Here is a 24414-nt window from a genome sequence, read left to right as displayed (position 1 = left end):
ACTAACAAAGTCAATTCTGTGCAAAGTTGGAAAAGTATTATATTTTTGGAAATTGGCATTTAAAAATACCCTTGTGCTTTATATTGCGTGGTAACATTTGACAGTGTTGTGTTGTGAATAGTAATGCTAGCAATCTCAAATATTCAGAGGATTTTGTACCCACTACAGTTCAGGTGAAACATAAATGCAGCAGACAGCGAGGGGAACCACCAGAAGTAATGTCTTCTTAGCTTCCAATAGGCCAGAAGGCGCATCAGATCTAAATGCTTGTGTGCTTGAACTTCTCTTGAGTTGTGAGGAACTTTCTCAGGGACAGCCCTTTCACCACTGTAAAAGAGTGAATTTATTAGGAACAGGCTCCCCTGCATATATGCTCTGTAAATGTCAACATTTATAAGCAGAGCAAAGGAGTGTAAAGAAAAATGCATAGCATTAGAGAAACATTCACTTGGATATTTTGAGAAATTTGGGGAACAAACTGAAAATATTCTATGTGTATCACTGTTGCCATTCTACTATTTTCCCTTCTTGGTTAGATTTGTTTTTATTGGTTTTGCAATTAAACGCATAGCAACACGTTTTACAATTTCCATTATAATCATGTTACATCAGCATGTAGTGCCAACAGGACAGTTTCAATCATTTTACAGTATTTTGATGACCATTTAACACCCAATATTAAAACCTAAACTAGTTAATATTCCCTTGTTTAACGGAAATTAGTGGAACTCTGACCTGGCTGGCACTAACTTGCATAGGTTTTGGAAAACCTGCCACAGGTTTAAAACACCAAACCCAGCATGGAACGGTTTCATTTGAATCCACTCAAAAGGTAATTCATTGTAATTGAGCACGATTGCTCCTAACTTTGTGCGCTGCTCAGATGCCTTTTGTTATGAAAACGGAATTAAATGCAAACTTTGCCAGGAAAAATTTAACTTTTCAGTCTCTCCTTATTGAATTTAAAACTCTTTCTAAGATTCATGGTGCATAAGTAGGAGGTTGTCTGTTAAACATCCTCCTGCAGGTAGATTACTAGACAGAGAAATTGTAAGATTGAAGGGTGCTATGTATGTTGTCGAAGGTATGGAGAAAGGTTGCATGCAGGTCTTGAATTCAGGAGATATGGCCTAGACCAGTGCTCCTCAGCCAGCGTTTCAATGTCAAGCCGCAGGCGTATATTTTTACCCCATACTGCTCTATAAATTTGTTGACATTTGTTGAAGATCTGATAAAACATAGTCATACATAGCCAGTGCTGGTGATTATTCATCCTTTACCTTTTAGCGTCTTCAAGAAATGGACGAGCGACGAACTATCAAGATGAGTGAATGCTATAAAGGATTTTCTGATTCTGACCGAAAGGTTATCCCAATAGTCTCAAAATGTTTTGATGGAATGGTTCATGCTGCAAAGTCTGTCGATGAACGTAGAGTAAGTGCATTCTTTTGTGTTTTTAGGTAATTGTTATTCCCTTCTAAACACTTTGTACAATGTGATTTTTAGCACCAGTATTTACCTTGTTTCGTATTTTTTTTTTTAACTATACATACTGTAGTCCAATCTGAAATGGCGAAAAAAATTGTAAATCATTTTACATTATGTGACAAATGTTAAAAAATAAGACATTAGTCTAGATATGAAGTTAGTTTGGTAATCTGATTTAAGAGCCAAACCTCTAATAATCAATTATTGTTTTTGACGTTAATAGTTAAATATCGAATAACAGTAATTTGAAGTACATTTGTTATTTGGTTTCCCTCATTACGAAAGCACTAAGATACATCACGCAGCACAACAGGATAATTAATAAAATACACAACCGCATTTCTTTTGCCCCATGATTCATATTTTGAAGAGTTTCTTTTCCCCGCCATTCCTCTAATAAGAAGCATTGACCTGCTTTGAGAGAGGCTCAATCATCACTCTGCTCAAGAATACAACCAAATGCTCCTGCCCCGAGCTTGAGACCACATGGCAAAGTTTCTTTCTTTTTGTTTGTGGCATGATGTCAAGTTGCATCTAGTATGAAATGTACCTGAAGAAGGCAGAAACAATCTGATTTATTTCTCCAAGTTGGGTTTTGTAGATTCACCCAGTGCTGGCCACTATCATTCTCGGAGGGTGACTCCCCATTGGCTCTCCTTGGCACTGCCCAGGTAAGCTGTTCCATCAGGGCCTGTTGTCCAGGACCCCTCATCTCCTTCGTAGGTGTAAGCCCCCTCTGACTGCCGCTCCACTCTCAAAGGTGGGCTGTCCCCAAAAAATCGGTGCTCACTAATTCTTTCTTTGTGCCGCATATAAAGCTTCAGCTCCATCTTGGCAGTCTCTTTAGTAACTGAGGGAGAGAGCAGTCCCTCAGTATTTTGTGTGCCGGTGTTGGAGATGAGACCCAAGGATTGGCACTGTCTATGCCATGGCACCTCCGCGCACTCTGGTGTCCCAGCCCCTACTCACTCTCTCCAAAGGCCATGTTTCCAAGCCCTGGAGTGGAAGCAGTGATGGAGTTCCTAAGAAATCCCTACGTCCAGGAGCCCGGCTAATTCAGTCCACAAACTATTTACTTTTTCTCATAACAGTACGCCAACAGAACCAAAGCTTGAGTAAGCCTACCGCTCCTTCTGTAATTGTAATAATATAGTTCTTTCTAACCCTGATGATGCAATGAAGCACTTTTTGACAAGTTGCACTCTACTCGGGGAACCCAAAGGATTAGTGGTGGATTAGTATGCAGAAATATAAGTTGTTAATTTGAGGGTTGGACATGTGAGTCTGTTCATTTGATTGAATAGGATAAAGGAGGGAAGAGATTCTAGATAGTGTTATTTGGGAGATCATATTAAAATGAGGTTAGGGGGTGGGTCAAGGAGGGAAGAGTCTAGAAAGGGTTATATATGGGAGATCATAGCAGTAGACTGAGCTTTGGGGTGAGTCAAGGAGGACTAGAGGAGGGAAGATTCAAGAAAAGATCTTAGGAAGATCATAGTAGTAGAATGGAGTTTGAGATGAGTCGGAGTGAATTTTAGAGCATATGTTGGCAGAGGTATGGGATCGGAGAAAGAGTGGTGCATTAGAGGAATCTGAAGTTTTTTTTTCTTCTTTCTATCTTTCTACAGTAGGAGTAAAGTAATAGAATATATAGATACATAACTGCGTAGAAAGGGTATACATCTATAAAGTAAAATAATAGAGGTATACAATTGTTTTGTATAACGTTCCATATGTGCAAATAAGGATAGTTAGAAATTCAGACTTTCAGGTGTTGCTGCATGTAAAAGTTAATTTGTGTGTGTGTATATATATACACATATATTTAAATGTTAGGTTTTCTTCATTATTTCAGTTATGAAGTACTTATAGATTAGATACACTTGCTAAGGTATTTACATATTGTGATAAATAAAACTGAGACCCATAAGCATCTAATCAGATAACTTCAATGAAAACTATGCAGTGACCTATATACATGTTAAGCATAAAATAATATATATATGTTTAACCATAAGAAATCTATACATTTGTTTAGCAAACCTAAATGTTATATATATATATATATATATATATATATATATATATATATATATATATATATATATATATATATATATACCAGAACTACTATACATGTGTGTACAGAGAAATGTACATATCTAAATACATACATAAAATCAAATTATACATATTTACATGATCAGACGTTTCTGTACATTTGGGTATGAGTCTGCTGGTCATGTAAGAAAGAGCTAACGCTTCAGTAGTCTTCCGAAGATAAGATTGTTATCCGTGACTCTTTTGTTTGGAGGTAATGAATTTAATACTTTGGCTACTTGAACAGAGAAAGATGTACCACCCATGGATTTTTTCTTGTATGCTGGGGTTTTGAAGCGAGATGTCAGTCTTGAGCGGAGGTTCCTTTGTTGTCCTTATTTTGGTAATTTCATTCCTGAGAAAAAGTGGTCCTGGTCTATGTATTACTTTGTGAGTGGTGCAAAGCAGCTTGAATGTGGATCTTCTGGTAACCGGTAACCAATGTAGGGCCCTCAAGGCAGGGTAGATGTGGGCTTGCTGCTTTACATGTAGGAGTAGTGTGTTAGCAGAGTTCTCAATTCATTGTAGTTTTTCATAGTGGATAAAGATGATCTGTGATAGAGGCCATTGGCGTAATCAAGTTTCGACCGTACAAGAGAGATAGTAGCCTGTACCGTGTATGGAAATCCTAGGTGTGGAAAGATGAGTCGCAGTGTTTTCTTGGTAATGAAGCTTGTTCTTGCTAACTTGTCCACTTGGGCATTCATAAATAATTCGGACCCCATGGTAATTCCAAGGTTTCTTACTTCCTTAGATACTTTAGGAGGTGGTGCCAGATCGTCAGGCCAGGTGCAGAGTGGGCCATAATTTTTCCGATCGCCACATGTGAGTATTTCAGTTTTGGAAGCATTTAATTTGGAGTGGCTCCATGGCATCCACTGATCAACGGCCCTGAGCAACTGAAGGTTTTTGTGTTTTCAATGTCTTTGGAGCTTTCCAGTTTAAGAAGTATTTGTGTCATCAGCATAGCTATAGCATGCAAGCTGAAATTCATTGATTGTTGCTGGCAATGACTTCATGTAGATGTTGTAAAGCATGGGTGAGATGATAGAGCCTTGGGGGGGCCCTGCTTTTGTGAAGTACAGTTTGGATGAGAAATAGGGAGTATGGATGACATTTGACCTGTTTGGAAGATAGGATGTGATCCAGTCTGGAGCAGTCCCCTCTATGCTGGCTTCATAGAGTGTTTGGATTAAAGTTTCATTTTCAACTGTGTCGAAGGCAGCTGAGAGGTCTAAGAGAAGTAGTGCAATGACCACATTCCGGTGTACTGTGTTTTTAAGTTTATCGCAGATGGCGATGAGGGCAGATTCTGTGCCTGTTCCTGGACTGAATCCTGTTTGGAAATTGGAAAGTGTGGAGTTATCTACAATGAATTGTGACATTTGATCAAATGCTGCACTTTTTATCTGTTTGCCCAGGAAATGACCATTTGTAATCGGTCTGTAGTTGTCTGGGTCATGTGGGTCCAGGTTTGTTTTCTTTAATAATGGGTGTACGTTAGTATAAGTCTTTTAAGGCTTCTGGAAAGATTCCTGCAGTTAATGGTAGCAGAGGTAGTTAAAAGAATGTTCTTGAAGATTTGTGGTGGACATGGGTCAGAAGGGCAGCCGGCTGGCCTGCTTACTTTGACCAGATCCATAAATTCACTTTTTATGGTTCTTTGAGGGAATGCAGAAGCTGGAATTGCCTACTCTTGGACGGGATGGTTGAAAATGGGTTGGTGCTGGTGGTTTTTCTTTGTTTTAAATAGGAGTCCTATAGATAGTAAATTCTTGAGTCATGGATGAGTTCCTTCTGTGCATTTAGATTTACAAAATTCTGTGAGAAGTTTATAAAAATCTTTATTTGCTCATTTGGCATTTTGAATTCTGTCTGATTAGCACCCTTTTTTAGGTCTCAGCTAAGCGCGCGGAAGCGCGTTCTCGCCAGAGACCTTTTGTCGGCGTGTCTGCTTTCCGGGAGACAATCCTGGCCACGCGCATTTCCTCTTCAAGGAGGCGATCTGAGCGGGCCACCCACGCGAACGCGCGCTGTGGCCAGCTGCTGTCTCCTGGGAAGCTCCAAACACCGCATGCGCATACACACAGACACACACACGAGCGCCCATGCACGCACGCACATACATACAGAGACACACACCCCCCCGCACACATACATACACACACACACACACACACACACCAGTGCACCGTGCCCCCCCCTGCCGTCGCACACATGCATACACAAACAAGCACACACACGCAATTGCACCGAGACCCCCCCCCCCCCCCCCCAGCCCTTTTCAACTTATCGAGCCAATTTTGGGGGACTCCGCTCTCCGAACGCGGCAGGCACCGGGCATGTGCAACACTTGCGCAACCACCTCCTGGCGGCCCAAGGCTCTCCACCGCTCACAGGAGCCCCGGGCTGCGAGACGCTTTCACTCCCCTGCCTCCTCTTCCGGTCCGGACGCGGCCCCGCCCTCGTCACAGGCGACTTTGCCTGACTTCCGGTGAGGCTGCGCATCGTTCGCGGCGCTTGTTTCCTTCTCAGTTGGCGGTACCTTGATCGACCAACTTACCCCGTACCTATTACGTTTGCCGAGATCTCTACAGCCTTAGCCCAGCAGGAAGTGACGCCATGGCTGCGCTTCTGGTAGCCTGACACTGCTGACGTACATGAAACGCGAAGCTTCTCGTAACGAAAAACAAGGCTTCTGAAAGTAGCAGAAAAATGCCTATGCGTGAAAATGTAGTCATCCGACTTTGTCAGATTTAAATGCCAGATGCCAAAGCTTAACGAGTAAAACTGGTTGCAACTGCGTTCGAATGCCAAGTCACATAAACCCAGTTTGTATATGCAGATAGCTGTTTGAACAGATGGCTCTTCCTTAACCCAAAGCAGATACTGTTTGCTTATCCCACCTAGAAATTCAACTCAAATTGGATGGCACACTCTTTTAAATTGATTCGGCATTACAAACCAATGAATAAACACCGTAAAGGCTTAGACTTAAATACCAATTACATTAAAAGGTCATTTTTGTACAATTCCAAGCAACGACTGGAGGCAAATATATGCGTTGAACTTGCATTATTGTAATGACATCCAACTTTCCTGACTTAATCCGCTAAAGGCGACAAATGCCTGTTGCACGGGTTCCCACTCCCGACTTGTTTTTGAGATATTTTACAGACAAAAAAATACCACTTCTGGTGAAAGAACACAATGAATCACGCCCGCCATTCTTTTCGCCATAAATTCGTAATTATTCTGACAGCGTAATGTTTATAATTAACAGGCTCTTTTCTACATTCTCTAACTTTTGCATTCATTGACAATGTTGCTTATGTTATTGACAAAGACAGTAGATCGGTCTTTTGTTGGAAATGAGTGGGGTATGAGTGTATGAAAGGAACGGATCGTTCTGACATCACTCTACCATTAAATTTAATGAAACCTCATAGATAGCAGCAGTGTAGGTTTCCCTCACACACCTGGATTTTGGCAACGGTCAGCAAAAAACAATATGAAAAGCTGCTGTCATAGTAAGGAAAAGAAATGTTCTGCTGGCTACATATAGTGGGCTGCATCCATTGTTTGAGTATTGATGTGAAGCTGTGACAACAAGCATTTACAATGCAATGGTTTTGCCTTTGTTAAAGTTTGAGCTATTGGCAATGCTCTTGACATTATTTTTATTTATGTTTTTTTTAACATAAATAATTGGCATTGTCATTTGCAATGCCACTAGCTTTATCTTTCGCAAATGACACCCACAAACACCTACAGAGAGCCCCCCCAACACACACCCACACAGAGCCCCGCCCACACACTGCGAGCCCCCCACACACACTGCGAGCTCCCTCCACACACTGCAAGCCTTCTCCACACACTGCGAGCTCCCTCCACACGCTGCAAGCCTTCTCCACACACTGCGAGCCTCCCCCACACACTGAGAGCCCCCTCCCCCACACACTGAGAGCCCCCTCCCCCACACACTGAGAGCCCCCCCCCACACACACTGAAAGCCCCCCCCCCACACACAGAGAGCCCCCCGCCCACACACAGAGAGCCCCCCCCGCCCCCCTTGTCAAACCTCCTGCCTCTGGAATTCGCCAGCGCTTTTTTGTGCTGGTGCTTGTAGGTGCTGGCCAACGACACTCATTGCTGGGGACCTAGAGTTAATTCTTTCAGCGATATAGGTTGACCCTGGGAAAAGAAAGGCAAATGGAGAAAGGGGGACCAGTGAATGGCAATATAGGGAGAAAGCAGGCCTCAAGAGTGAGGTAAAGGCACAGGAAGTGGAGGTGAAAGAAAGGGGCGTCAGGTGGAATCGGGTCTGGCAGCCCAGGTTCTAAGAAATCACAGCATTCGCAGTGCCGACGACTGGCTTCGAATGAGAACTCTGCACCCCCACACTTTTGTTTCCCTCAAACATTAAGCTGTGTAGGACATCTGGACGCGGGCGCTCTTTCTGCTACCCATGCCTGCCTGTGGGTTTAAAGTTACCGTCAGCGACGGACCAGCGCTGGGTCGTGTTTGCCCCTGGGTCACTGCCCTTCACCCACGGAGGGCGCGCAGGCGGGCAGAGGCTGCGCATTAGCACACGGAGCTGCTGTGGGTGAGGTGCGTGGGTGGAATGGCCACGAAACATGAGCCTTTGGCACTTCGTACCCAGCACAACTCCTACTTGATAATTGTTTGTTTAGAGAGCCGGCCTATGAAGCCTAGGGAGCGAATGCAGCACCAACCACGCACACACACAGACCCGCTACCTTCTAAACGGTGCATGTTCGCTTTAAATACGGTCCCCGTTCTAAATAGTGGGTATAACCCCTGCACAGCACGCGCGAGCGCGCTCACGCACGTGTACGCTCAGGCACGTGTACGCTCAGGCACGTGCACGCACGTACACACACACACACACACACACACACACACACACACACACACACACACACACACACACGGACCCGCATACCTACTAAAGGGAGTACATTCACTTTAAACACGGTCCCCGTTCTAATCAGCGAGTACAAGCGCATATCCTACACAGCACGCGCGCGCACACACATACTCTCACAAGCGGACCCGCATACCTTTCTAAAAGGTGTACACCCGCTTTAAACGCGGTCCCCATTCTAAACAGTGAATACAAACCTTTAAACGCGGTCCCCATTCTAAACAGTGAATACAAACCTTTAAACGTGGTCCCCATTCTAAACAGTGAATACAAACCCTGCCCAGCACCCAAGCGTCCACGCACACATACACTCACACGCGGACCAGCTTACGTTCTAAACGGTGTAAATTCGCTGTGTCCGCGGTGCCCATTCAAAACTGTGAGAATAAACCCTGTACAGCAGGCAGGCGCACACACGCTCACAAGCGGACCTGCATACCTTTCTAAAAGGTGTACACCCACTTTAAGCGCGGTCTCCATTCTAAACATTGTTTACAACCCCTGAACAGCACACACGCAACAAGCACATACACAACTAACCATTGTGCACACACTGTAAACGCTGTACATACGCTCACTGAACAGTGTAGACGCATGCACCTGTGCACAACCATACTCTAAACAGTTTACACTGGCTCCGAAAAGTGCGCACACACACAAGCACACTTTCCAAACGGTGCCCACATACTTTAGACCCCGTCCCAGTTCTAAATATCACGGGGCAAATTTACAAGCCCCTTGCGTCACTTTTGCGTTACTTTTCCCATTATTAAAAGTGACGCAAACGTGGCGCAAGTGGCTTGTAAATCTGCCCCTGAGTACACAGTGTGAGCAGAGTACAACCGCACACACATACTGTACGCGTTGTGCAAACACAATCTCAACGGTGTACCTACACACTGAACAGTGGACATACACAAATACACACAGTGCACAACCCTACCCTAAACAGTGCTCGCGCGCGCACGCACACACACGGTGATAATGGTACGAATGCGGCCTGCCCCTTTTATGGAGAGATTAACTGGGCCGAGCTGCAAAGGGTCCCGAGCGCTGTTCAAACAGTTCAAGGGGGAAAAGTGCAACTCAGAGTCCGCGGCCCCCGCGACTGTGGAAGGGAAACAAATGTGGGGGGGAGTGGGGGGGCAGTTGTAATACTGTAACCGCCGGCAGTAAAAGCTCCTCGGCTGAAGGGCCACTCACTCCTTGCCTGAAGTGGGGCAAGGTTTACTTTCCACCTCTCTCGAGACGCTGGGAGCCCCCGGACGAACACCTCACACCACAGGCAGAGCCGGGACATGACCCGTCCATCACTTGCGGGATGAAAGAGGTGTGTGCTTGTGAAACCAGACGCACCCCGAACGCACACGTGAAACGGGCACTTACGGCAGAAACGTGCACGAACTGGGATATATTCACATCCAGGCTAATAGTGTGAATGTTAGGACATATTAATAAAACAGCCACGTTTACAATCTGGAACAATGCTGCACTTGAGGTGTGAGCCGATTTCGAGCAAAAAGTAGTCATCCTGAATAATAATAATCACAAACACATAAATAAATAAGAATAATTAAAAAAATATATTATCGTCATAAATAAGTCTCAGCTTCTGTGCGCAATGAAAGCCTTACAACAAACGACCAACAAACGTCACAACAAGCACGTGCGTGTGTGTATAAAATGTGCAAAGGAATACATAAGCAGTTAGCACCGACGCGAGGAGCTTGTGTTGGTGTAAACAAGTTGCAGACTACTGAAATACACCAGAGCCTCTGAAATGCTGGGGACAGCGCTGCGCTAGAGCTGCTGAGCCCGGGCCGATGACAGGGAGGGAGAGCCGCGGGGTCCTAGCGCCGGGCACTTCCGTCCGAGGGATGGGGCTTTCCAGCAAAGAGCAAGCACTGCCGACCACCAGAGAGCCGGGCCTCCACTGGAAGCTGGCCTGAGTCGGGGCGAGGCTGCAGACGACGACAGCCGAGCTACGCCAGCCTGCAGCAATGAGGCGTGGGCACGGAGGGCTGCGAGCAGAGCGAGGAATGAGGGAGCAGCGTCTGGCAGGCAGGGTGACCATACCGGACCAGATTCGGGGGCGTTCCCGAGGGCTGTTGGCTGACGTAGCGTGACGTCGCCAAAAGCCAAAAAAATCTCGGGAACGCCCCCGAATCTGGTCCGGCATTGACGGACAGGCCTGTCTTCCAATGGCTAGCCTCCATTTATGGAGCTAGCCAATGAAAGACGGGGGCCGTTTCTGTCTCCCGTATTAGGTTTTCGCCTGCGCGAAAAAGATGCGCAGAGCGCATCTTTCGCCAGGCAAAACCAGAAAAGGAAGGAGTTACCCCAATGCAGTGCAAAGGGACGGGGTAAACATAGTACTACAAATAAGCAATGTCCCTAGTCATTAATAACTCCCAACGAGAGAAAGCTCCCACGGCGGACCAAGTGTCTATATTGGGGTTTTTTAGGTCTCGGCTAAGCGCGCGGAAGCGCGTTCTCGCCAGAGACCTTTCGTCGGCGTGTCTGCTTTCCAGGAGACAATCCTGGCCACACGCATTTCCTCTTCAAGGAGGCGATCTGATGGACTTGACAAAGACTCCTCGGCCTTCGAGCGCTCTAAGTTATACATGATCTCAGCTGCCTGCACTGGGGCAAACCTAGCTCAGTGGGTTGGGTCCTTGCTGCCTAGAACTGCGTGTAACGTGAAAAACACGGCCTGGCTGACTCAGTGTATCACCCTTTTCCGATTTAGGAAATTAGTCGATTAATGATGCATACTTAAAGTGCTAATTAAACAACTGGTATGTGCTTTACACATGGTTTAGGTTATAGAGGTGAGTGAGTTATGGATTCATTCTCAGTGATGAAAACTGAACCCTGTCAGCGTATACCTGCCCCGCCATCTCACCAACTGTGGCATGGTCGCATTTGTTGGGGTCTCTCCATCTCAGAAGATGTGCCGGAAGAGCCCCGGACCCCCAAACACCTGGCTGTGCTTGCTCTTCTGCCCCCTGGATGTGCTTGCTCTTCTGCCCCCTTGCTGTACTTGCTCTCCTGCCCCCTGGTTGCTTGTGCTTGCTCTCCTGCCCCTGCCCCCTGGTTGCTTGTGCTTGCTCTCCTACCCCTGCCTCCTGATTGCTTTTTCTTGCTCTCCTGCCCCTGCCCCCTGGTTGCTTGTGCTTGCTCTCCTGCCCCTGCCCCTGGTTGCTTGTGCTTGCTCTCCTGCCCCTCGTTGCTTGGGCTTGCTCTCTTGCCACTGCCCCCTCGCTGTGCCTGCTCCCCTACCCCTTCGCTGTGCTTGCTACCCTGCCCCCTCGTTTGTTGTGCTTGCTCTCCTGCCCCCTGTGTGTGGGTGCTAATGCAATAGGTCTTGCATATGCAAAAGATTAAGCTATTGGCAATGTAAATGACAATGCCATTTATTTATAATTTTTAAAAAAATGTCATGAGCAATGCCAATAATACCGAGACCATTGCATTGTAAATGCTTGTTTATATTTCTTGATTGTTGACTTGTATAGTCTGTTAAGTTTGTGTAGTTGAAGTTTGTCGTATTTACCATTTGTTTTGAGCCAGGTGTGTTGCAGCTTTGAAATTTGTTGTTTTACCTTTTTCAGTTCTGCATTCAAGGTGCTTGTTTTCTTTCATCCTGTTTTGTAGTTCTTAGTGGTAGTAGGATATCAAACGCTTCACAGAGCCACTCGTATAGTTTTTTAAAACAAATATTTTTATTTGAAAAATGACAGACAAATTTACTGTTACTCATACAATTCACAGTGCAAGTTACATTTAGCGTCACTTTAGGAATCCAGTTAATTTAGACCCATATATTACACATTTTGCTCCCCATCTCTGTTCCTTCGCACCTCCAATTCCACCACAGGCGATACACAGATGTCCCCCCCCCTATACATGTTCCATTTGAACCATTTCCTGTCCCACTTCTTTGGGCACCCCCTTGCAATAAACACTTCTTTCTCAGCAATCATGCACCTATCTAGCTCCCTCTGCCAAACCGCCACTGCAGGTGGTCGTTCTCCACCCCATCCCCTGGTAATTTCCTTCTTAAATAATGTAAAACCTAGCGTTACAAACTGCTGTTCTGTCTCCGTATGATCAGTCGCCTCCCATATGTTGAGCAGGCCCAGTCGTGGCATCAAAGTAAGCTGCTTCCCCAGCACGGAATGCATATGTGTCGTAATTCTGTCCCAACGGCTCTGCACCATCGGGCATTCCCATATCATGTGGTAAAATGTGGCTGACTGCCGGCATCCCCTTAGACAAAGATAGTCTGGCCTAGACCCAATCCTCGCAAGAGTGACCCCAGTCAGATATGAACGGTGGAAAATACGGAGTTGACTAAGTCGGAATCTAAGCGTGATGGCAGCCTCTCTGGGAGACATTAACGCCTGCCTCCAATCCTCTTACTCAATTGTCCCTACGTCCCCCTCCCACTTCTTTTTAAGCTTCTCAAAGGAGTCAGGCACATTATTAGTAAGCTGCCTGTAAGTGAGGGAGGTCGTCTTGGTGTGCAGCTGCCTATCCAACTGACGGTCCTCCAGAGGGGACGACTCCGGTATATCTACACAGCTAGGGAACGCAGAAATCAAAGCATGCCGTATTTGTAGATAGCGAAAGACCTCACTGAGCGCCAACTGGTATGCCTACTGAAGCTCCTCAAACCAAAGGATTTTACCTTACTTAATCAAGTCACTAACCGTCGAGATACCAATCATATCCCATTTAGCGAATCCCTGGAATTGGCAAAGCATACCTAGCTTCTGGGAATACCACAGCGGCATCATTTTGGTAAGCCTGCCCGTCCAACCCAAACGAGAATTAGCTAATTTCCATACCTGCAGCGTATGTTGTGGGACCTACGAAATGCGTCTTCCTAGTACTAGAGTTAAGTGCCCTAAGGTATCCAGATCTATCCATCTGATATCTATCCAAAGCAAATGCTGGATCATCCGGTTGGGCGTATATCCACCTATTCACAGTCACCAGTTGCGAGGCCCAGTAATACAGCCATATGTCGGGTAGCGCAATGCCCCCATCATACAATCCCTTCATCAATTTCTGAAGTGCAATCCTCGGGGCTTTCCCATCCCATAGTAACGTACGCACTTCACCTTCCACTGCCGTAAAATAGGCATCTGGAACACTATATGGACAATTCTGCAGAATATAGAGAAACCGCGGAAGGACGAGCATCTTAAAAAGAGCAGCTACGCCAACCAGTGACAATGGCAAAGATCTCCAAGGTTGGACGTCAGCCTGCAACCGTGCCAACAAGGGCGCTAAATTTCGACAAAGAGGTCCGGATCCGGCGTGACAAAAATTCCCAGGTATCTAAAACTGTCATCTGAGACCATTAAAGCGCAGTCTTTTGGAAGACGCGGGGTCTGTCCACGAAGCACATACAACACCGACTTACCCCAATTAATCACGTACCCTGAATATTTCCCAAAGTTTGTGAAAATATTGAGGACCATATGGATGGACCTGTATGGGTTTGCAAGATACAGCAGTCTATCATCTGCATAGAGTGATATTCTATCTTCGCAATCTTGGGACCACAGCAGACCCCCTATCATAACATCCAACCGTATCCAGGCCGCCAGGGGCTCCAGCATAAGCGAGAACAGCAGTGGCGACAAATGGCAACCCTGCCTGGTGCCTCTTCGGAGGGAGAACTGCCTGGATGAGTAGTTCACTCTGACCTGCCCAAGAATGTCCGTATAAAGTATCCGTATCCAATGTATGAATTTAGGGCCTAATCCTGCTTTTTTCAGAACTTCAAATATGTATGGCCATTCAATCGAGTCAAACGCCATGGAGGCATCAAGGGGCAGTATGACTGCATCCTCTTCTATATATCTCTGGCGTGCCAGAACGTTATGAAGCCGATGGATATTTAGTGCCATATTTTTCCCCGGCATAAATCCAGACTGGTCCGGGTGCACAAGGGAGGATATCACTGTTCCCAGCCGCATGGCGAGCACCTTCGCCAAGACCTTTGCCTCTACATTAATCAATGGAATCGGTCTGTAAGACCGACAGTCATCCACCGTTTTACCAGTTTTATGTATCACCACAATGCTTGCCAGTCGCTGATCTGGCGGTACGGCTCCCCTTTCCCAGCTTTCCTGATACATTCCTCGCAAGTGCGGGACCACCTGGGAAGCCACTGCCTTAAGAAATTCTACGGGGGTACCATTGGGCCCCATCGCCTTTCCAGATTTAATTTGGCCAATGGCCTTCCGAATCTCCTCGTCGGAAATGTCCGCCTCCAGTAGCTCCCTATCCACTTCTGAAAGAGTTGGCACGTCGCATTCTGCCAGCAATTGGCGTGGGTCTTCTGCTGTATATATGGCTGAGGGCGAGTATATTGTTTCGAAATAGTTAGCAAATGCCTCAGCTATTTCCCCTGGGCGGTAAAGAACTTCCCCACTCGGCAGCGTCAATCGGGGCACCCATCTAGCACCTTGCTCCTCCCTTTCCAACCACGACAGCGTCTTTCCTGCCCTATCTCCAAGCTTATACAGCCTGTGGTGGGTAGCCGCCTGCTTAACCAACGTATGTACTCGTATAGTTTTTGAACTGAGTTTATTGTGTCTAGATCTGTGTTGGAAGTTAGTTGTGTTTCTAAGTATTCAAAATTGAGTTTGTTCCCCGGTCGATAAGTGGATGCATGTATGGTGAACTTGGATATGTTGATTTGTGATGTTTTGTGTTGGAAGGCAACCAGATGGTGGTCTGACCATGTGATGGAGTAATCCTTTGAAAGGCAACTAGTTCTGGATTTGCAAAAATTATCTCTAGGATGTGTCCAGCGATACTTGTGGACGATCTGATGTAGGTACAGCAGGTCCAGGCCAGTGATGATAGTTCTTGGTTGCAGCATATTGAGTTGGTCAAACCATATGTTTAGGTCACAAAGGATGCATCGTTTGAAGTGCTGTGTCATAAGGTTTGACAGAGTCTAGAAACGTGACTGCGAATGTTGCGTTGCTAGGTAGTGGTCTGTATAGGAGAAATGTGCAGGAGGAAGTTGGTGCAGGATTGCATCTTGTCATGAATGAGTCTCACAACCTCGTATGGAAATGTTGTCCGCTTTGGTGAGATTTATTGTTTCCTGGTCCACCTCCTCTTTTACCTATGCAATTTTGTGTGAAAATGTGATAGCCTGGAGGTGCGGATTCATACAACACTGGGACCATGCGGTCTCCCAACCGTGATTCAGTTATGGAGAGTAAGTCAGGTTGTGGGTCAGTAAGTAGGTCATAGATGTGGTGCTTGTTTTTAGAGGGTGATCGAGCATTTATTAGTAGGTAGTCAAGAGATTTTGTTTTGGTGGTGGTGTGACTTTGTTCGGTAGAGGGATGAGTAGCAACCCTTGAACTTAGTGTTGGTAGTCTCTGTATCAAGATCGCCATCATATTGTTTTTCTATATCATAATCCTGATTCAGCTGGTTTAGAAGGGATTTTCTCCGGTTTGCGTGTGTTCGTGGTGGAGATGGGGGTTGAAAGGGAGTTGGTGAGCTGCTGTTATTGAAGCCAAGCCTTGTTGTGTAATAGATATGGAGATGCGAAGTAGTGAAGAGTGCCATGTTTATTTTGTTTGCATCTGTTTAGGTTGGAAGGTGTATTGATTAGGGGTGGTGGAGCGAGTGGGTCATGTTTTAAGGCTCTAAATTGTACAGTGGATGAGAGACTGGGTGAAGGAGTATTGTGTTGGGGTGTTTGTGGTAGGTGTTGGTGAAGATATAAGATTTTGGAGTGAAGATGGTTTACGATCTGTACTATTTGTGTAGTCATGAGGGTGGGAGTGGTTGTTTGTTTCTATTGTGTGACGGGATATAGAATGAAGTTGTGTGTGTGAGATTTTGATGTGCTGTTATGTTTTGTTTATGTGGAGTAGTCCGATGAGAAACTGACGCAGTGAATTTCTGTGAATGATTTGAATGTAAAGTACTGGTGGTGAGTGGAAGTTGAGTGGTAAAGGGGTGGTGATGTGCATTTGAGCAGAGTGTATGTGGTTTGTGAGGGGATGGATGGGTTATGAGTGTTTGCGTTAGAATTAGTAACAGAAGGAGGTAATATGTGTGATGGAGTGGAGTTGAACGATTGTTGGTTGTGTGTTTTTGGTAGTAAGAGAGGAGGGTGTTGGTGGTTGAGAGAGTGTTTAATATTGGGTTGGTGGTGATAGAACGGGATCGGTTAGGAGTAAGTAGAGGGTAGAGCTGGTGTTTTGAATGAACAGGAACTATGTGTTTGTAGGGTTTAAGGTTAAGTATAATATGGGTTTGTGTTGTGTTGATTTGATAGTGGTGTAGGACAGAGTGGTGGTTTGTGTAAGAGTGAAGGTGCTGTTGTTTTGGAGTAAAAGGATGCGTAGATGTGCTTTGTGGGGTTTTGTAGTGGTAATTGAGGCAGTGAAGTTTGGGTAGGGGCTGTTTGTTGTCAATGAGTAGTGTGCATTTGCAGTGAGCGATATGTTTGTGGATGGGTTATGGTGGTGTCTTATAAATACTAAAAAGGCAACATTCCATAGCGTTAATGAAACGGGCCATTGTGAGGGAAATGTAATCTGGTAACTAATGGAATGTAATTGATTTCTGTCTGTATTGCCAACTCTATTGCTTTTGTAATAAAAACAGTTTTTAATTTTTTTTTTTTTTTTTAAAGGGCAACATTACTGGCCCTAGGCCCGACCCTGTCTAACCAGGCCCAAACTGGCAACTGCTCCTGCCCTCTGCACCCGGGCTGAGATGCCTGGGCTGAGACACACTGAGCCCTAGAGTAAAATAGCCCTAGGTCAGGGAACCAGTGGGAACCCTTGCCTTAACCAGTTAGAACCCTAACCCTAGGAATAAGGAGAGACCTGCCCTTTCAACCAGTCACAGCCCCAGCCCCTGCCACTAATCAAAAGCCTAACCCTAAGCCCTAGTTTTAATATCCTAGTAACCAATCTGAACGCTATCCCTATAAGCCAATCAGAACTCTAACCCTAAATCCAATAGAACCCCTAGTCTTAGGGTTAGAGTTCTGATTGGCTAATAGGGCAAGGGTTCTGAGTGGTTCCTAAGTCCAATAGAAACCCTAGCCCCAGGAGCCAGTCGGAGCACAGATGCAACAACCAGTTAGAGGTTATATAAGGGGCATGTGACCTTAAGCACAGACTGATGTGCAAGAGGGCAGGGAGGTGCTCCTGAAGTCAGTTTCCTTGGATACAGAAAGGCTTAATCCACACGTTGTAGTTCCGTTTCAACCCTGCAGGTGAGGCCGAAATTTACAGCCACTAAAAATTACTGTTTTTCTTGCATTCAAACAAATCACTATTTCTAGCAAAAAACAAGTGCTACATACAATTTCCAAACACAATTTTAACCACAAAGCATATTAGGCAGTCTCTTAAACACACTTGGTTTAGGCACTGGGGTGTATTTTGCCTTTTTAGGTTGTACAACAAAGGGGGAGTGGGGACAGGGGTTTATTGCCTTCTGGGTGGAGGGGTGGATTACCTTCTAGAGGCCTCAGCGCAGTTTACGGGACAACCAGGAGAGCACTTTAAACGGTCATGGGTAGAAGAAAACAGCAGTTGTAAAAGTACAAATTGCACAGAAACCAAGAGATACATTTTAACAGTCACTAGATGAAGAAAAGAGCTGTTTTAAAGTTTCAGTATTCAACCTTTATTGTGTGATTACTTAAAAACAATGTATCAATACTTTTCATTTGATAAGACATATTTTTAGATCCAGACTCCCTCCCACTCTGATCCACCACTACTTAAATGTGTACTACTCAATTGCAGGTCAGCCTTTAAACATGCCTCCGACATCTTCGACCTCATCCAACTCTTGGAGTTAGACCGTATTATCCTCACTGAAACTTGGTTAAATCCCGCCTCATCTCCAATCTTAAACCTCCTATTTTAAACCTCCTAGTACCTCCTACTCACAACATAATTAGGGTAGACAGAGTTCTGAAGCTGGGGGGGTGGCCTATCCTGTATTCATAGGAACACATTCTCGATCTCTCACTTGGATTCCCCTTCGCCCTCCTCCTGTGAATACCTTTGTCTCAGTATATTAAGTAATAACCTGCCGATTTGCAAACTCCACACTTTCTATCATCCCTCCGGGAGACAATTTCCCCTTTATCGAGCAACTAATGGAAGTCATCTCAGGCACTGTCTGTTCAGCCGTGCCCAAAATCTTCCTTGGGGACCTCAACCATCACTGGTCTAATCCCAATGACCAGGCGGTATTCTGCCTTAAAGCATTTCTGATCTGATCATACACCCACACTTACTTTCCCAACTCCGTCTGGTTCACTCAACTCAAGCAGTTAGCCACAGGCCTATCCCATCTCATAGGCGAGATGCCTGTCCTATCGACTATCACTAAAGAACTTCAAAACATACACAGAACCACCAATGACAGTGAACCAAATCATTCTCCAAACGAGAAATTACATCCCTACGAATTCACACCCTGAGATCACTAGTCAGAATAACCAAATCAGCGACCAACCTAGTGGACACATACCCAAGTTCTTACACCCCGAGAACACCAATATGGGGAATTTACCGTCTCCATCTTGGCCTAGGAGGGCAAGTGATGAACTATCTGACAGAGACTTAGACGACCTCCTCACATCTTGTGCCCGGGCAACCGATAACAGTAAGTTGCAATGTGGCACTATCCAATCCATTGCAACCAATCCCCTCCGAGAACCATCTCACAACAAATATCAACATAGAGCAGATTAACCTAACCCACTCTATTAACAAGATGAAGTGTGGGCTCATTAATTGCAGATCTGCTAGCAAACATGCTCCTGACATATTCAACCTCATTCTAGAGAATGATTTAGATATGATTGTCCTTACAGAAACATGACTAAATAGTCCCTCCTCTCCCATCCTTGACTTAATGGTTCCTCCTACCCACGACCTAATCCACCTTGCCCGATACGGGAGGGGTAGCCTCCACTGATCGTAACTCAATCTCAGTCAAGCAAACAGACTTCATCGAACTATCCTCCTGCGGTTATCTCAGTATTAATATCTCTGATGATAAGCGCATCGCCAGGAAGCTTCACATATTTTAACACCCCCCGGGTGATAACTTGACTATTATTGACGAGCTAATGGAGGTCATTGCATCCAACGTCAACTCAAAAGTACCTCAAATTTTCTTGGGTGACTTAAATCTCCACTGGAACAATGCAAACGATCATGGAGTAGGCTGTCTTAAAGAGTTTTTGTCATAAAGGAGCTATTTCAATTCTGAGACAGCCCAACTCACAACAAGGGAGAGACACTGGACCTAATCATTGCAAAAACAAACATCGTCCTACTAGAATCTATCACCCCATGGACTGGACTGATCATCACTGCATCCTCTTTTCCATCAATATCGAAGTGACTCAAAAAGGGGCCAACCCTCAAAAACAAAACAATGGAAAAGTAACTTACCAATTATCAACCCCATCACCTTGGTAAACCGATGCAACTCCGCCCTGACCCACATGACGGACATGACTGATGTACATGATCTCACAACCTTCTACAATTCCACTTTGCTTCAAATCCTGAACTCTACAGCGCTCCTCCAAGAAAAAACATCTCCTCCAAAATTTCCAAACTTGGGTTCAATGAGACCCTGAACTCGGAGTGACGCCAGCTTAGAGTTGCGGAGCGACTATGGAAATCAGCACCCACCACTGATAACCTTGATCACCGTAGAAGGTTAAGGAACTCCTACAGCAGGAAGATTCTTAAGGCAAAGGCAGACTTTTTCAGAACCCAGCTGAACCAAGCACTCAACCGTCCTAAAAAACTCTTTGAAATCGTTTAACAGCAAGCATGCAACACAACTAACTCTAGAGAACTGAACGACCTGGCTACACCTACCTGTGATGTGCTTGCCAATTTCTTCCACGAAAACACTAAGGCCATCGAGCTCGACATCCAATCCAATAAGGCTCTCCCACAATTTATGGCCCAAGATACTAATTGTGGCGCACAACTCAAAGTCCATTTTAATATTCTAGGAGAAGTCACAAAAAAGAATGCCTCATGGCACACCTTCTCGCCAATCTCTCAACAAATAGATAACGCTCTTCAAGCAATCAACCCATTCATTCACTTCTCTGAACCCCTGCCTCCTGCCCTAATCAAAATGTTAAAAAAACAACTATCCTACCGCTATGGGCTGAAATTGTAAACGCCTCTCTGAGACAAGGCGCCATTCCGGACTGTCTTAAAATAGGGCAGGTCACACCTATACTAATGAAAGCTGACGTCACCCCATCTGATCTCAACAACTACTGCCCTATAGCCAACATCCCCACTTTGTAAAATTGTTAGAGAAATGTGTACAAATTCAATTATGCAACCATATTGAGAATTACAACCTCTTAGAAAGTCACCAATCTGGCTTCCTTCAAGTCACGCACTGAATCTGCACTCACTCACATTATTGACAACATACTAAAAATGCTTGACCGAAACAAGTCATGCCTAATGATTCTTCTTGACTTATCCTCCGCCTGCGATACGGTCAAGCATGACAACCTTTTGTCCCTACTGGAACAAAGGATGGGCCTCTCGGGCACAGTGTTGCAATGGTTCTCCTCCTTCCTAAATAACAGTACACAAAGAATCAAGATGACAAACTCACTCACAACCCTCTGTGGTAACCCTGGGTGTCCCTCGGGGATCAGCCTTATCACCCATTCTTTTCAACCTACTAATGGAACCTTTGACGAACGCAGTGAAATCAGTGAACATTCTATATCGCCTGTATGTGGACGACACCCAACTGTATTTGAAAATCTCCACTCCAGAAGATTTCAATTGCCTCAATGCTATTCTATTGAACACGCAAAGTTGGCTTGCTAACAACCACCTCATGCTGAATACCAAAAAAACAGGATTCATTCTCCTCTCCATCTAATCACACACCTAAGATAGACCTATGGTTAAAACACCTAACCTCCTTTGACTGTGCTCCCCTCATCATTGACTCAGCAAAGTACCTAGGAATCACCATAGACAAACACCTGAATATGCAGTTACATATCTCTAATGCCACCAAGAGAGCCAATCACAAGTTGAGTATAATAAGAAAGCTCAAACCCTTCCTTCCTCAGGCCCACCTAAAAATGGCAATGCAAGCCCATGTGCTACCAAGACTAGACTATGGAAGCTCCACTCTTTGCGGTCTCCCCAAATACAAGTTGGTTCCGCTGAGGGCACCACTTAATGCTGCGGCTAGACTGGTATCAAGAATTAAAAGAAACAGCCACATCTCTCCGACCCTGAAAGCCCAAACTAGCTGCCTAACTAGGCTAGAATACACCTAAAGGTTGCCTGCATGACCCATAAAGCTGTACAGAACAATACACCCAGTTACTTGGGTCTGAAGCTAGAAAGATCGGGAGGTTGCAGACAACTTTGTAGTGCGGGAACTTTACTTCTAAAACCACAATCCTTTCATAAGAAGAGAACTGGTTGTAGAGCTTTCTCAGGGATTGAACTAAAGATTTGGAACTACTTACCTCCTGCAGTGCATGGAATCTCTTCCTTTACTACATTCAAAAAAAGAAGTAAAAATACTACTAATGAACAAATTCACTTCCTAAGTCTTAATTCTAGGCTGACACCGAGTCACCTATAAGAGCAGCATATCATTGCCTACGTCCAGTGGAGTGAATGAGATTATTATATGTATGATTATTACCACAGCCACTTAATGCTCAATAACTGTATTTAGCATAAAAACTTAGTTGGCCTCGGATCTACTATATTCCCCAAATACTTCATAAGCATGGTGAATCGAAGGAGTATATTATATGTATGTTAATTAACACAACCACCTAATGTTCAATAACCGGTTACTGTGCAATGTCCTGCTGATTCTGAGTCAACTATGTTTGTTATCTATATATTATATTTCTCTTTTGTACGTATTGACGCATTTCAAATGCTTGTATTCTACATCATCCACTTATGTTTTATACTGTATACTGTAAAGCGCTCTGATACCCTAGTGGGTCCCGTTCGTGCAATATAAAACTTTATAAATAAATAAATCATGAGCTGATCCAGCATTGTGACCAACCAACTCACAATAAAGGTGAAAGTCTAGACCTCATTATCTCGAAAGGGCAGACCATCACATTGGATTCCATTACCCCTTGCGATTGGTCCGACCATCATTGCATCATCTTCTATATTAACATGGAGGTGTCGATGAGGAAGGATCAACCAACGAAATCAAAGAGCTGGAAAAGGTACCTTAGATCAATAAACGCAATTGAACTAGCAGCCCACTGTAAATCTGCCCTCTCCTCCCAAGCTAACTTGGTTGATGTTCAGTTACTCACGGACTCCTACAATTCAACCATCTCCAACATCATGGATAACATTGCACCATTCCAACAAAAAAAACTGCTTCAACAAAAATAACCAAACCATGGTACAACAACATTTTTAAACACGGAACGCCGTAACCTGAGAGCAGCTGAACGCTCCTGGAAATCCAATCCCTCCTTGGAACAATTAAAACTCCTTAGAACAATTAAAACTCCTTAGAGATGTTAGGAGCTTGTATAACAAACAAATCAAGAGTGCCAAGTCAGATTATTTCAGACACTAACTTGATCAAGCCACAAACCACCCCAAGAAACTTTTTGAATTGGTCAAACAGCAATCAGTGTCAGGCCCAAACCACTCTGATTCTAGGCGCTAGGTGGCGCACGGGCAAAATGTCCGTACTGATGTGAGGCTCTTGCTGCTCGGCGCTTTTATCCTGACATTAATCCTGCTGATTGTACCCTGAAATTACTCTTCGCTGCGGGAAACTGAAGAGCAAGTGCTCGTGCCTAACCTGATCCAATTTGAAGGGCGTAGCAACATGACATCCTGTGCTGCTGGTATGTCGTTGGAGCTGACGACGGAGGAGCCTCCGCGAGGCCCGCGGCGCCCACGTGGTCTGTTGGGCCGTGAACGGACCGCGCTGACAGAGAATTACTCGTGGGTGAGTGCCGAGTTACTGATTCGCGGTAATGCCTCTGCCCTTGCAAAGCGTATGGTGACAAGTAAATGAGCAAGCTAACAATAACGGACTGCTGATTGATGAGCAAGGCCCCCTGCCAAGGCTGCACAACACACGGGCGCTCCTCTTTTGCCATAACGATATACGGACATTGGCGTGTGGCACCACCCCTCCCCCATACCCCCGACGGATGGCTGACGACAGCGAGTGAAAGGTGCGTGGAAGGGGATAAAAGCCTGGTGTGCACAGATTCACCTTCATCCTGCGATTTGGCTGCAATTGCTACACTCCGCCATAACGAGAGGTAGCGGAGTGGGGCACAGGTGGCGCGCTGGAGGCTGATCTATAGGGCAGGAAAAACAAAGCAGTCAAGGCAGGGGACGGACTCCAGTATCCTACATCAAACGGTGACAAATACAGAAGGGAAACAGCCCGCCTGATTCCAACGATACCTGCTAACAGGCATTGCTGCACCACTATTGCATGCTTCCCCCTCCCTATCCTTCTTAAACTGGACTGGCTGGTGATAGTGCCCCATTACAGCTGATGCGAGTTTGGATGCAAGAGTACTGGGAAGTCGGCTTGACGGTGGGGACTGTATGTGTGTTGAGCTCCTGCCTCCCAGGAAGACACGGGTAATACGCCCCGGATTGGAGGAGACAATAACGCTAAACCAAGCCGCTGTGGCTTGCGACTCCGCTGTAGCCCTCCCTTTCACGTGCTACTTATAATCTTGAAACCCGCGAGGTTGATCACTTCTTGAACACAGAGATGGGGGAAGGTGGATACCAGACAGACCAACTTAC

General features: G+C 45.3%; 1 protein-coding gene across 6 annotated transcripts in view; it reads left to right on the top strand.

Moving 5' to 3' along the window:
* Nucleotides 1–24414, top strand: part of FNBP1L (formin binding protein 1 like) — a 659713-nt gene that overhangs the window by 446459 nt on the left and 188840 nt on the right. For all 6 annotated transcript variants that reach the window (XM_086953911.1, XM_086953913.1, XM_086953916.1 and 3 more), the window contains exon 8: nucleotides 1288–1434. In XM_086953911.1, coding sequence (XP_086810037.1) covers nucleotides 1288–1434 — 147 coding nt within the window. The remainder of the gene's footprint in view (nucleotides 1–1287; nucleotides 1435–24414) is intronic.

Source organism: Lissotriton vulgaris, chromosome 1_1 (assembly GCF_964263255.1).
Source record: "Lissotriton vulgaris chromosome 1_1, aLisVul1.2, whole genome shotgun sequence".
Lineage (NCBI taxonomy): Eukaryota > Metazoa > Chordata > Amphibia > Caudata > Salamandridae > Lissotriton > Lissotriton vulgaris.
Note: the sequence above shows the minus strand (reverse complement) of the source record. Positions and strands in the feature narration are given on the sequence as shown.